Genomic DNA, 14,374 nt, shown 5'->3' on the forward strand with positions numbered 1-14,374 from the left:
CTCAATATTTAGATACTTGCTAAACCCTTGGCCCTCTCCGCTGTGCTTTCACTCCTTAATGCTTTTATTTAAGCCCAATATTGCCTCTGTCGGTGGTGGTGTTTTGGGGGTGGGATGACCCGGATGAAACGGTCAAAAAGTCTAGAGGACATAGTGGCCCAAAAGATTTTTGGGCTTTATGACCTTACCCAATATTTTTTTTTGGGCATTATAACCTCCCACAAATCGGCCTGAACAACCTTTGGGCCTTATGAACTTATTTTGTTTTTATACCCTCCACCATAAGATGGGGGGTATACTAATTTCGTCATTCTGTTTGTAACTACTCGAAATATTCGTCTGAGACCCCATAAAGTATATATATTCTTGATCGTCGTGAAATTTTATGTCGATCTAGCCATGTCCGTCCGTCTGTCCGTCCGTCCGTCCGTCCGTCCGTCTGTCTGTCGAAAGCACGCTAACTTCCGAAGGAGTAAAGCTAGCCGCTTGAAATTTTGCACAAATACTTCTTATTAGTGTAGGTCGGTTGGTATTGTAAATGGGCCATATCGGTCCATGTTTTGATATAGCTACCATATAAACCGATCTTGGGTCTTGACTTCTTGAACCTCTAGAGTGCGCAATTCTTATCCGATTGGCACGAAATTTTGCACGACGTGTTTTGCTATGATATCCAACAACTGTGCCAAGTATGGTTGAAATCGGTCCATAACCTGATATAGCTGCCATATAAACCGATCTTGGGTCTTGACTTCTTGAGCCTCTAGAGTGCGCAATTCTTATCCGATTTGAATGAATTTTGGCACGACGTGTTTTGTTATGATGTCCAACAACTGTGCCAAGTATGGTTCAAATCGGTTCATAATCTGATATAGCTGCCATATAAACCGATCTTGGGTCTTAACTTCTTGAGCCTCTAGAGTGAACAATTCTTATCCGATTTGAATGAATTTTGGCACGACGTGTTTTGTTATGATATCCAACAACTGTGCTAAATATGGTTCAAATCGGTCCATAATCTGATATAGCTGGCATATAAACCGATCTTGGGTCTTGAATTCTTGAGCCTCTAAAGTGCGCAATTCTTATCCGATTGGAATGAAATCTTGCACGACGTGTTTTGTTATGATATTCAACAACTGTGCCAAGTATGGTCCTAATCGATCCATAACCTGATATAGCTGCCATATAAACCGATCTTGGGTCTTGACTTCTTAAGCCTCTAGAGTGCGCAATTCTTATCCGATTACAATGAAATTTTGCACGACGTGTTTTGTTATGATATTCAACAACTGTGCCAAGTATGGTCTTAATCGGTCCATAACCTGATATAGCTGCCATATAAACCGATCTTGGGTCTTGACTTCTTAAGCCTCTAAAGTGCGCAATTCTTATCAGATTGGAATGAAATTTTGCACGACATGTTATTTTTATGATATCCAACAAGTGTGCCAAAAATGGTTCAAATCGGCTCATAAACTGATATAGCTGTCATATAAACAGATTTGGGGACTTGACTTCTTGAGCTTCTAGAGGACGCAATTCCTACCTGATTTGGCTGAAATTTTGCATGACGTTTTTTATTTTTTATTTTTTCTTTCAACCACTGTGTCAAATAAGGTTTAAATCGGTTCATAACCTGATATAGCTGCCATGTAAACCGATCTGGGATCTTGACTTCTTGAGCCTCTTGAAGTCGCAATTATTATCCGATTTGCCTGAAATTTTGTACGATGGATCCTCTCTTGACCATCAACATACGTGTTGATTATGGTCTAAATCTGTTTATAGCCCCATACAGCTCCCATATAAATCGATCTCTCTATTTTACTTCTTGAGCCCCCAAAGGGCGCAATTCTCACTCGAATTGGCTGACATTTTACACAGGCCTCCAACATATAATTTAATTGTGGTCCAAACCGGACCATATCTTGATATCGCTCTAATAGCAGAGCAAATCTTTTCTTATATCACTTTTTGCCTAAGAAGAGATGTCGGGAAAAGAACTCGACAACTGCGCTCCATGGTGGAGGGTATATAAGATTCGGCCCGGCCGAACTTAGCACGCTTTTACTTGTTAAATAGTAAAATCAATTTCTATTAATTTTATGAAAATTTTTTGGGCTTGCTTGGGCTTTGGTGTTGTATACGCCTATATGTAGGTTACAACCCCCAATTGGGCGTTATGATTTCCTTAACAGCGAACTTAAGCCCAAAAAAATGTTGGGCGTTATGACCGGTCACCGGATGGTCCCTCAGAAATTACACCTGGAATATAGATATTAAGAAATTATTTGGGCGGCTTGAATTTGGGCCCCAGGAAATTAAACCCCAAATCCAAATTGAAAATATACCCGAAATAGGTATTCATATATGGAGAACAACAACAAAATTTTAACCCAAATTTCATCTTTTTGGGGTCTTTCTTTTATCCGACCATTGGGACAATTTGGTTTTTCGCAAGTAAATCTGAAGTTTTCCAATTACATTGGGGGTAAATAATATTGGGGCACATGGTCATCACTTAGGGTCTAATTTCACCATTTTGGGACTCAAATGTATATATTTTACTACAAAAACTTTGAATACATTTTCACAAACTAAAATAAGAGTTGTCAGCAATAAAAAAAGATTGAAATTGTTTAAGATGTTTTATTTGAAAAAAAATAAATAAAAAAATAGCGCGATTTTTTAAAAAAATGTTCGCCTTTGTCTTTCTTCATCCATCCTGATCGCTTTTAAGAACCAATAACTTGTGAATGTTCACATCCACAAAATCAGACAGGTTCTCAAAGAAATGAGAACCTAAAGTGGAATCTCTTCTGACTGCTAGTGTACGACACATACACAGAAGGTGTTCAAACTATAGAACACCTTCCTCTTCGATGTCCTCACAGCTTCTGCAAAAGTCCTTGCTGGCAACCTTCTGTCTGTCAGCATGTTTTCCGATTAGACACTGACCTGTCATGACGAACACAACGACTGAGACGTCTGTTCTAGCCAATGACAGCAAAGCAGTAGACCTCTTCAAGTCTAGATTAGATCTAAAAGTTTTGAAAAGCTCACAGCCCCCTCTTTGTGACCATCTATCATTCGTTGTCCTTCGGGTCTGGCCCTGAGAACTTTGCTTACATCTCGCTAGAGGCATACACACAGACTCCAGTATCCCTAGAATGTGTAGGGTAGGTGCTAGTCTCACAAGCTCGTCCGCTTTACAGTTCCCTAGGATATCACTGTGGCCCGGCACCCAGAACAGGTGAATTTTGAAGTGTTCAGTCATCTCGTTGAGAGATCTGCGACAGTCGAGGGCGATTTTTGTGTTCAGAAATACGTTCGCCAAGGATTTAATGGCTGTCTGGAAGATATTTATGCCGTATTGTCATTATATCTTAGCCATTCCTCCACTTCCTTAATTGCAAAGATCTCCGCTTGATATACACTGCATTGGTCGGGTAACATTTTCGATATGACCAGTTCTAGATCTTTAGAGTACACCCCAAATCTCACCTGGTCGTTTAGTTTGGAACCATCCGTATAGCAGTCTATGTAACTTCTGTTACCAGAGATATCGTAGTTCCAATCGATTATATCGGGAATAGCGGTACTGTAATTTTGATCAAAAATCGGCTCAGGTAGGGTGTAATTCACACAGCCAGGAACATCGGATATTGCATCAAGTATAACACAGTGTCCATAGCCGCCACATGATCAATGAGAAAGCTCCCTTAACCTCACGGCAGTGGTCGCTGCAATTTGTCTAGCCACAATATCCAGAGGCATTAGATGTAGCATTAAATTCAGTGCATCAGATGGTGTCGTTCTCAGTGCGGCTATGATGCACAAACAAGCCATCCTTTGGATCCGGTTAAGTATTGAGCAGTAGGTGGACTTTTGAAGCACCGTCCACCAGACCACAACACCATATAGCATTATAGGCCTGACAACTGCAGTATATACCCAATGCATGACACGCGGTCTAACCCACCCCCCCTCCTAACTTTTGCCAATGGCTCTCTTGCAGGTGTATAGGGCAAGAGGGGCCTTTCTTGCCCTTTCCAAAATGTTGTATTTGAAGTTCAATTTCCTGTCCAGCAAAACACCCAGGTATTTTGCGTTTCCGGTAAATGGAACTTTAGCATTAAAGGTCTGCCAACTGTCAATGGCTCTTTTGCACGTTTATAGGACAAGAGTAGCCTTTCTTGCCCTTTCCAAAATGTTGGATTTAAAGTTCAATTTCCTGTCCAGCAAAACACCCAAGTATTTTGCGTTTCCGGTAAATGGATCATTCTCTCCACCCAAGGAGACATGTTCCACTGTAGGCTACTTGTATCCCCTGCTGAAAAGAATTACTTCTGTCTTGCACGGATTTATACCTAGACCACTTTCGCTAGCCCCTTTTGCTGCTACACGTAGAGCTTTCTGTAGTATATCTCTTAGAGTGCTGGGAAACTTTCCCCTAACCGCAATTGCCACGTCATCAGCATACGCGCCCACTTTTACACCTTTTTCTTCCAGAGACAATAATATATTGTTAATGGATATATTCCAAAGTAGAGGAGACAGTATACCTCCTTGAGGTGTACCTCTGCTGACTCATCTCTTTAGTTCCACAGATTCCAAGCCTGTCGTAATGCATCTTTTAGTAAGTAAGTTATCAATAAACTTTCTTACGCTAGAGTTGATGCCTAGAAACTTCAACTCCTTCATGATTGACATCGGTTTTACATTATTGAAAGCACCTTCAATTGTCCTTGATAGCGTGAGAACTCTCTATATAGCCGACTAGGTCGCGAGGGGCTGATTCAGTGGATTTGTCTTTACTATTGGGTTGCCCAAAAAGTAATTGCGGATTTTTCATATAGTCGGCGTTGACAAATTCTTTCACAGCTTGTGACTCTGTAATTGCGTTCTTTCTTCTGTCAGTTATCAGCTGTTACTTTTAGCTTGCTTTAGAAAAGAGTGTAAAAAAAGTATATTTGATTTCATTCTAAGTTTTGTTAAAAATGCATTTACTTTCTTTTAAAACATCCGCAGTTACTTTTTTGGGCAAACCAATATATGCATACTGCTGCCGCGACATGCGATCTCCAGGGATCTTTGCCCTAAGATATGTTTCTATCAACCTCTCAAGAGCCTTCAGCAGAGGCATTGGATACTCCAGTACGTTTTCTAAGGAATAGGGAAGGGTTCGCCATGTTTTTGCCACCACAATATTTGACTTGTTGCGCCCTCCAGGGTCTTTAATTCGACATTTCACATGAATTGTGATGCTATGATCTCTAACAGGAGTGTCGAGTTTGGTTCGTGTTGGTTCATAACCTGATATTGCCCCCATATAAACTGATCTCCATATGTGATTTCCTTGCCACGTGAAGGCGGTAACGATGATCTAATTTTGCTGGATTTTTGCGTGTGATGTTCTGTTGTGATATCCTTCATCCCTGATCCCTTCACACCATTTTATGAGCTTCTAAAAGAGGATTTTGAATTTTAAACATTCATGCTAAGTATTAGTACACTATCTGGTATAGCTCCAACATAAGCCTATCTTTCAGTTTGACTACTTAAGCTCTTACCGATTTCAGTTCTTATTGAAATCTGTATAAAAACCTACCTTAGGAGGCCACCGTAGCGCAGAGGTCAGCATGTCTGCCTATGACGCTGAACGCCCGGGTTCGAATGCTGTCGAGATCATCAGAAAAAAAATTTCAGCGGTGGTTTTTCCCTCCTAATGCTGGCAACATTTGTGAGGTGCTATGCCATATAAAGATTCTCTCCAAAGTGGTGTCGCACTGCGGCATGCCGTTCGGACTCGGCTATAACAAAGGAGGTCCCTTATCATTGAGCATAAACTTGAATCGGACTGCACTCAATGAAACGTGAGAAATTTGCCCCTGTCTGCATGCTCATGGGTAAAATTTGCATTTTTTTTGTATAAATACCTCCTCTTAAGTTACTTAATAGCTATTTTAAAAGTGTTTTCTTTACAAAAATATAATACTGATGACTTAAAAATGTAATTGCTTTAAACCCTGATATTATTCCATGGCAAAGATTATCGTAGTTTTCTGACAAATATTTCCCATATTTGCACAGCAACCCACAAAATGTCCCAATTTTAAATTTTCATTGCTCCCCTTCACAGGCCCCTGTCTCGCAGAAAGCTCCTAACCCCTTATGGTGGGCCATTCGTTTATTTGCTTTTCTTCTAAAGCCATTATTGTTCATTCATTTCTCTTTGTGTTCTATTTTATTCCCGTTTTCATCTAATAAATTACGAAATGCTACAAAGAGGGTGCTAAGACTATGACATTCTAAAAGCTCTCCATAGAAGGCAAACAATTGATGGCTTCATTTATCCGTTTTCAATAAATTTTCCAAAGGCGAAAATTTAATTTCCGTTTAAGAACTAACGGTGATAGCAACAAACTACAACAAAATAAAGCGATGGGCGGCAATGTGGGGACTGCAAAAACGAAACGAAAGAGGTGATGATAACGACATGAGGCACAAATGAACCTTAATGGTGGCGAAGGACTTGACAAACACACACACACACGCACAAAGACAAAACAAATAAATGTCGAATGATAATTGCATTTTTAGCAAAGCGGTCTAGTTGCTAAGGCTAAAGATTAAAAAGTCCTTAAAATTTAAATTAAAAAGAAAAATAAATTTTAATCAAATTATCTAGGCAGCAGGTGGGAGACTTTTTTTTTGGCATTGAAAAGTTTAAACATTCTTGCTGCAAAACCACTAAAGTTAGTCTATAATAGAATTTTCCTAAGGAAGAGGAGGAGGAGATGAAAACCAATAGAAATTTATCTTTTCTGTTTTTTTTTCCTTTCGTTAGCATTCATTAACTTCACTTTTACGGTGATTAAACACAATTGAACCTTTTTAAATAATGTTTGAAAATGAGGCAGAACGAAATCCCGCAATGGCAGGTTCTGCAAAAAAGAAGTCTGCTTGCCATCACTTACTTTGGCATTAATACCTGTTCTAGAGCAGATAATGTGCGCTTACTTAGTCTGCAGACTGTGGCTAGTGAAGCAAATAGCCGCCACAAGATATAGAGGAGAAAGAGAAAAAAAAACAGCTTGTGGTTCCCTACTTTGACCATAAAATAAAAACAAATTATCATAAATATCAAAAAGTAATGCAATAATTTCCATTTTTTCTCCCATAAGTAAAGAAGGAAAAACCAATGAATAGGTTTATAATGGTAACGAAAAGCATATGCCGTCTGTTCTTCTCCTCTGTGGGAGCAGGGAGCGGGAAGTCAAAAGGACACCCCATCACTCGGCAGGAGAGATAGTACAAAAGGTTACTACTTTGACATAACACACAGCGCTTAGCTTTGACTTTATTTTTTCCCTTCATTAATGATGGGCTCTTTTACAATGGCCTCTCCTAAAGGGGGAGGAGAGTAATGCGCTTTAAACCAGGTTAACTGCTGTGGCCAGCCATGTAGTCTGCTCTGCTCTCTAAGACCTTTTTGAATGTGAATTGGAAATTACTGATGCCATTGTTAGTTTGATGACTGCCATAGTTCCCAGCTAACCTCCAGGTTTTTATGATGGTCCTTTGTGTGTAAAATTTAAAAACGAGGCGTTTCTCTTTGGTCATGCCATTTAAACAAAGGCAAAGGCAGTAGTATGGTATTGTTTCTTAATCCTTAACAATGTATTTCTCATGAGAGTTATTTCTAGAACCATAACAAATTGTAATCAAAATTTAAAGCCTATTTTTTCTCACCTGCTTTTGACTATTTTGTATTAATTTTTTTTCCTTCCTATTTCTTTCTCATTTTAGCTCAAAATCCTCGTATCGTTGAAAATCCCATGGATATGGTGGTGCCCAAAAATGATCCTTTTACATTCAACTGCAAGGCCGAAGGTAGTCCAACTCCATCAATACAATGGTTCAAAGATGGCTATGAATTGAAAACCGACTCAGGGTCGCATCGCATTGTTATGCCAACGGGAGATTTATTTTTTCTAAAGGTAAGTTGATTCTGAAAGTAGGAAGATTTATAATTAGCAATGGTTGACGAATTTTAAAGAAGGAATATGGTGTTTAAATATTATAAGTAGTATAGAATGAAATATTCATCAAAAACAGGAGTGTATACTTCAAAGTGCTGACAGGTTTTTGGAAAATTGACCCAAAATACAAAAAAGCAAGAAAAAAATTCACCCGAAACTTCTCTCAACCTCCGAAAATAGTCGATTACTGTGTATGCCAAGTATATACCAAAAATGCAAAGCGTAGTGGGCTATGTTTTTTGTCTGTCCATCTGTTAGCTCATATAAAAATATAAAACTGCCTTATAAACTAACAACAAAGTCAGAATCTGTAGTAGGCCATTTATGGTGGTCTCCCATGTGCCCTGGCCACACATATTGTCCACTTATTCCTTAGCACACGATTTATCCTGTCCCTAAAGAGCCGGTTCATAGAGAATAAGATACAGGGCACGCCAAATGGTAATATGTTATTGCCACTCCTATGAGTGACTACCTTAAATAGGCTATTTAGAAGGGATTTGAACCAGTATCCTAACCAGATGATGTTATCTTCTAAGGGGTAGGAATGTAATCACACAACGTTGATGCCGTGCGTGAACTTATAATGCAAGATCGTCATGTGACATATTGTGAGATGGAGGCATCCTTGGGCATTTCTTCCACCTGCTCACATTCGATATTGCATGAACACCGTGCCGTAAAAAAGTTTTGTTCTCCTTGAAATCCTCATATTTGGCAATCACTCAAAAACGGTTTTTGTCGAATAGTGCGAAGAAATCAGGGCTGCGGAGTCTAGCACTCGACTCCGGGTCGGAGTCAGGCTATTGAGCCGGAGAGTTTGGTTTGGCCACAACACCATATAGCATTACAAGTCTAACAACTGCAGTATATACCCACTGCATGCGGTTTAAACCCACCAACTTTTGCCAATGGCTAACTTGCAGGTGTATAGGGCAAGAGTTGCCTTTCTTTTCCTCTCCCAAATGTTGGATTTGAAGTTCAATTTCCTGTCCAGCACAACGCCCAGGGATTTTGCGCTTTCATTAACTGTATTCAGTAGCCTACTTGGCTCCAGTAGCCTACTAGGCTACAATTCTAGATGTGCGGCCCATAGTCATACATACTAGATAGGATACAGCTATTTTGCGACCAAACGCTATGGTAGATTGAATAGGAGATGAAGGCAGGTCAACCAACCTAGGATTGGAAAAGATTTACGATCAGATATCATAATACGGTGTTATAGGTTGAGATTCGGGCTATCACGGAATGCGTGAAGTGGTGTGATGTTAATGCGAGGACATCGAGTGTGAATATCTATACAGACAGTAAACTGGCCATGAGCTCAATAGCAACGAGGACAGTAAGGGCACGAACAGTTTTCGAATGTAAATAATGAACGTCTTTTGAGATAACTGTGGCTCCAGAAAGACGGCACAGTTTAGTTTGCAAGTGCCTCCCCTGCAGTCAATCTGATATTGTCGCCCTGTACATCTGTGGACGCCCGGTAGATACCAGCTGGTTATCTCGTAATATCGATACTTCAAACAGTGAGTTGTTCTATGAGCATCTGACATCCGATCCGAATATGGTGTATATCAGGCCATATTAACATATAGCTGCCATATAGAACGATATGCTGATTTAGGATCTTAAGTCCGTAACAGGCGCATTTATTACACGATTTCAATGAAATTTATAAGAGTGATGAGTGGCAGTGAGTTGTGTCTAGAATCCCGTCAGCCGAACCAAATAGGATCTAGATCGGACTATATCTAGATGTAGCTGCCATATAGACCGACCTGGTGATTTAGGGTCTTAAGCCCTTAAAAGCCGCATTTATTACCCAATTTCGCTGAAATTAGAACAGTGAGTTGGATTAAGCCCCCTGATGTCTAAGCCGGAAATGGTCTAGATCGGAAATGGTCTAAGACGGAAATGGTTATATTTCCATATAGCTACTATATAGATCCCTCCTTCTGCTGGCAACATTTGTGAGGTACTATGCCATGTTAAAACCTCTCTCCAAGAGGTGTCGCATAAGGCACGCCGTTCAGACTCGGCTATAAAAAGCAGGCCCCTTATAATTGAGCTTAAACTTGAATCGGACTGCTTCCATTGATATGAGAAGTTTTCCCATGTTCCTTAGTAGACATTTTAAGGAAAATTTGCAAATATTTTCTATATAGACCGATTTGCCGATTTAGGGTCTGAGTCACATAAAATTCGAAATTTGTAACAGATTTGGACTAATATCCATGGATGGATACAGTAGAGTTATAGTAAAGTGGAATAATAAAGATATCCATGGTGGTGGGTATCAAAAGTTCGCCACGGCCGTACTTAGCACGCTTTTTTCTTTTTGCCGTTGCCTTATTCTTGTTTTCACAGATTGCTTACACAATTATTTATTAATAAAATATCAATTAGCAAAAATTTTCCTCTTATTGTTTTGCCATTTGAAAGAAATGTTTTTAATGCTTTTATTTCGCACACCCATAAAAACATAAACAAAAATTTTTAACAAAAACAAAGCTGTACGTTGTTGAACGCTCATAGTTAACAGATGTTTTTGCAAAAGCAAACCAACTTTCATATAAAATATGCAAATTGCAATTATATACCGTTTATATTTATAAATATTTTTATGTGAAAAGGGACCCACACGCACACACACACACACACACCCATGCAAAACAATCAGACACAGAATGTCGGCCACAAATTATTTCCACATGACAGAAATGTGCTAAATGGGCATGCATACCATGCTCGCACATACACATACAAAGCAATAGTAGATGTGCTTGAATAGGCCTAACAGCATAAATGGGCGAAAAACAAAACATTGGAATAACGGTTTTTGTAATATTTACAGACGTTGTTAATTTTTTGTTAAATGATTCGGCGTTTCACATACATGCACAAGTTTAAGCATATGTTGAGTGAATTTGAGTATGAATTTCCGTTTCCTTTGTTTATTGTTGAGCTAGGGCAAGTTTTGTTTTTATGCACTAGAAGTCTATAGCTATAAAAAATGCATTTGTTTTTCGATTAAAACGAAATGTTCTATTATAAGGCTTTAATGACAACATAGGTATGATACCAATTTCATTTTAAGCTGATTTTCGACTATGGACTCATGGTCTATAGGTAATTTGCTAAATTATTTCGATATTTGTTCCTGCACAACAATTTCAAGCTTTCGAAAATTAGTACAGGATATTAAAATTTAAGTACTTGTTGTTGTACTTGAAGTATGCTTACGTTCTCACCAATGTTAAAATGTCATAAAACTTTGTGATGAATGGAATTTTAAATTGGCCATGGATTTGAGACTTCAGTCTGTCTGTTTGTTTTTTTTTAATGCTATGGCCATTGCCAACCATCATGGCCTTGTTATAGGCTTCAATGTAAAAACCTTTAATGTTAGAATCTCTACTCCGCTGCCACTTTGATGATTTTTCAAACACATTTTAATTAAAATTCTTTAAAAATTAATTTGTTTGTCGCTTTGAGATTTTTATGGTCAACTGTTTGTTACAATACCAAAAGAGATTTTCATTTTCATGATAAGATCATAAAGCACGACACGTGTCAGTCGTCTGATGTAGACGTTTTTTTTTTTTTTTTTGGAATGTTTTTGTCTATAAAAGGGTTTCTCTTCGTATTGATGGTAGGTAGCAAGTGCCTGTATATATATTTTTGTGTGTGTGTTATTTTAATATTGTTTTTGATTTTATTGCCTAGCCGCTTGTTTAATGTATTTTTCTCGGTTTTATTTTATTATTACAGGTTATCCATTCGAGGCGTGAGAGTGATGCTGGTACTTACTGGTGCCAGGCCAAAAATGAATTCGGTGTGGCGAGATCTCGCAATGCCACATTGCAGGTTGCATGTAAGTATTTACAAAAGGGTTTAACAAATATGTATGGTATTTTTAATTAAAGAGAGATAAAGTCATATAACATCATTTCACATAATAACATGAGATAGTGAAATAAATGCGTAGGATAAGGAATTTGTCCTAATATATTGAATGCCAGTTGGCATTATTCAAAGTTCTTTAACCACGAATCAAATTCGTTACTTTAAGTAATTGAGTGTTATCCTTTAAATGTCTTTATGCCGTTGTGGAATAGTGCAATGCTTCTCTATGGAAATAAAGTTATTACAATTTCTACGAAACTTAAAATTATCTTAAAAAATGAAAAAATAGGTCACATAATTCTCACTCTTCCCCTCTAACATAATTTTAAAAACGCCTGTTTTGGAGATAGAAGAATCAATTTTAGCGAAATTTAGTTAAGGCCATCGTAGGGACCCAAGAAAATCAAATCGATAACAAAATTTGAGGTTCAGTCCCATCTTTATATCTCCTATACTGCGAAATACAAGCAGTCATGAAAATAGGGGGGGCTCAAATGAAAGGCATTTTGGGGTAGAATATATCAGAGCTTAAAAATGTTGGGTCGCCTACAAATCTCCCAAAACAGATGAACATATACTATAGGTCTGGTTAGGTTTAAATGGCAGTCTGGCATCAGACTCACATAGACGTTTTCGTTCTTTGTGATACCACAATAACAGAAGAAAGAAGATGCCTTAAAGTTCCTACCATTAAACCATTCAGATGGCTTAAAAAAGCCCAACAACTTGCGAAAGTTCACATCCCCTAAATCAGACATGTTTTCAAAGATATGAAAACCTTAAATGGAGCTCCTTCTGACTGCCAGTCCGGGACACACATACAGCAGATGTTCAGATAGCGACCTGTCATGTCGGACACAATGACTAAGACGTCTGTTCTAGCCAGGGACAGCCGAGCGGTATTCCTCTTCAAGTTTAGATTAGGGCATATAATTTTGGTGTGTTCACAACAGCACCCTAAAGCCCACCATCTGCATGTAACTTTTATTACCAGGGATATTTTTGTTTCTATCGGCTCAATCAGGCACAGTTCTTTAAAACAACAAGGGGCTCAAGAAATATGTAATTCTGACTACCTAAAACATCGGGCTTTGTATCAAGGACAACACAGTTTCCGTAGCTCGCGCGTGACCAATAAGAAAGCTTCTTTAGCTTCACAGCAATGGTCTCATTAATTTCTCTAGCCATAATATCCATGGGCATTACGTGTAGCAATATATTCAGTGCATAAGATGGTGTCATCCGCAGTGCAGTTGTTATGCATAAAGAAGCCATCCTTTAGACCCGGCTGAGTATTCAACAGTAGGTGGACTTTTGAAGCGCCGTCCACTAGATCACAACACCATATACCATAATAAGCCTGACAACTGTAGTATATACCCAGTGAATGACACGCGGTTTAAACCAAAGGCCCTCTTGCAGGTGTATAGGGCAAAAGTTACCGTTATTGCTACTACTACTAGATTTTCCATGAACATTCCATTAAGGAACAGGGTATACTTCTCTCATGTCAATGAGTGCAGTCCGATTAATGTTTAAGCTACTTTTTATTGCCGAATGCGAACAGCGTGCCGCATAGCGACACCACTTCGTACAGAAGTTTTAACATGGCAGGAAATCTCACAAATGTAGCCAGCCATTGCAAATTTTGCCCAAGAACATTCCACTAAGGAACAGCGACAATCTTCTCGCATAGCAATGAGTGCAGTCCGATTCAAGTTTAAGCTCAATGATAAGGGGCCTCCTTATTATAGGCGAGTCCGAACAGCGTGCCGCTGTGCGACACCTCTTTTGGAGAGAGGATTTACATGGCATAGAACCCTTCGAGTCCTTAAATTCCAAACCTCGGATCCCCCATAGGGCACATGTTTTTATACCCACCACCATAGGATGGGGGTATACTAATCTTGTCATGCCGTTTGTAACACCTCGAAATATTGATCTGCGACCCCATAAACTACGTTTATTCTGGATCGTCTCGACATTCTGAGTTTAACTAGCCATGTCCGTCCGTCCGTTCGTTTGTCTTCGCATAAAGCTACAGCGGTTCAACGAATAAAACTAGCCGCTTGAAAATTTGCACAGATAATTCTTAATGATGTAGGTCATTGGGGATTGCAAATGGGGCATATCGGTTCAGATTTGGATATAGCCCCCATATAAACCGATCCCCGGATTTCACTTCTTGGGCCACTAAAAGCCCTAATTTTCATCCGATTTGGCTAAAATTTGGAACAAAGAGTTGAGTTAAAACTTTCAACATCCGTACCATGTATGATCCGAGTCGGTATATAAACAGATGTAGCCCCCATACAAACAGATCTCTCGATTTGACTTCATGAGCCCTTAGAAGCCTTAGTTTTCATATGATTTGTTTGACATTTGGAATAAAGTCTTGTGTTATGACTTCCAAC

General features: G+C 39.0%; 1 protein-coding gene across 1 annotated transcript in view; it reads left to right on the top strand.

The window, feature by feature from the left end:
- LOC106088821 (protein sax-3) overlaps nt 1-14,374 on the top strand; it is a 164,105-nt gene that overhangs the window by 107,513 nt on the left and 42,218 nt on the right. The window contains exons 2-3 of the mRNA XM_059365141.1: nt 7,816-8,006; nt 11,826-11,928. Coding sequence (XP_059221124.1) covers nt 7,816-8,006; nt 11,826-11,928 — 294 coding nt within the window. The remainder of the gene's footprint in view (nt 1-7,815; nt 8,007-11,825; nt 11,929-14,374) is intronic.

The sequence above is a fragment of the Stomoxys calcitrans genome, chromosome 3 (assembly GCF_963082655.1).
Source record: "Stomoxys calcitrans chromosome 3, idStoCalc2.1, whole genome shotgun sequence".
In the NCBI taxonomy this organism is placed as follows: Eukaryota; Metazoa; Arthropoda; class Insecta; order Diptera; family Muscidae; genus Stomoxys; species Stomoxys calcitrans.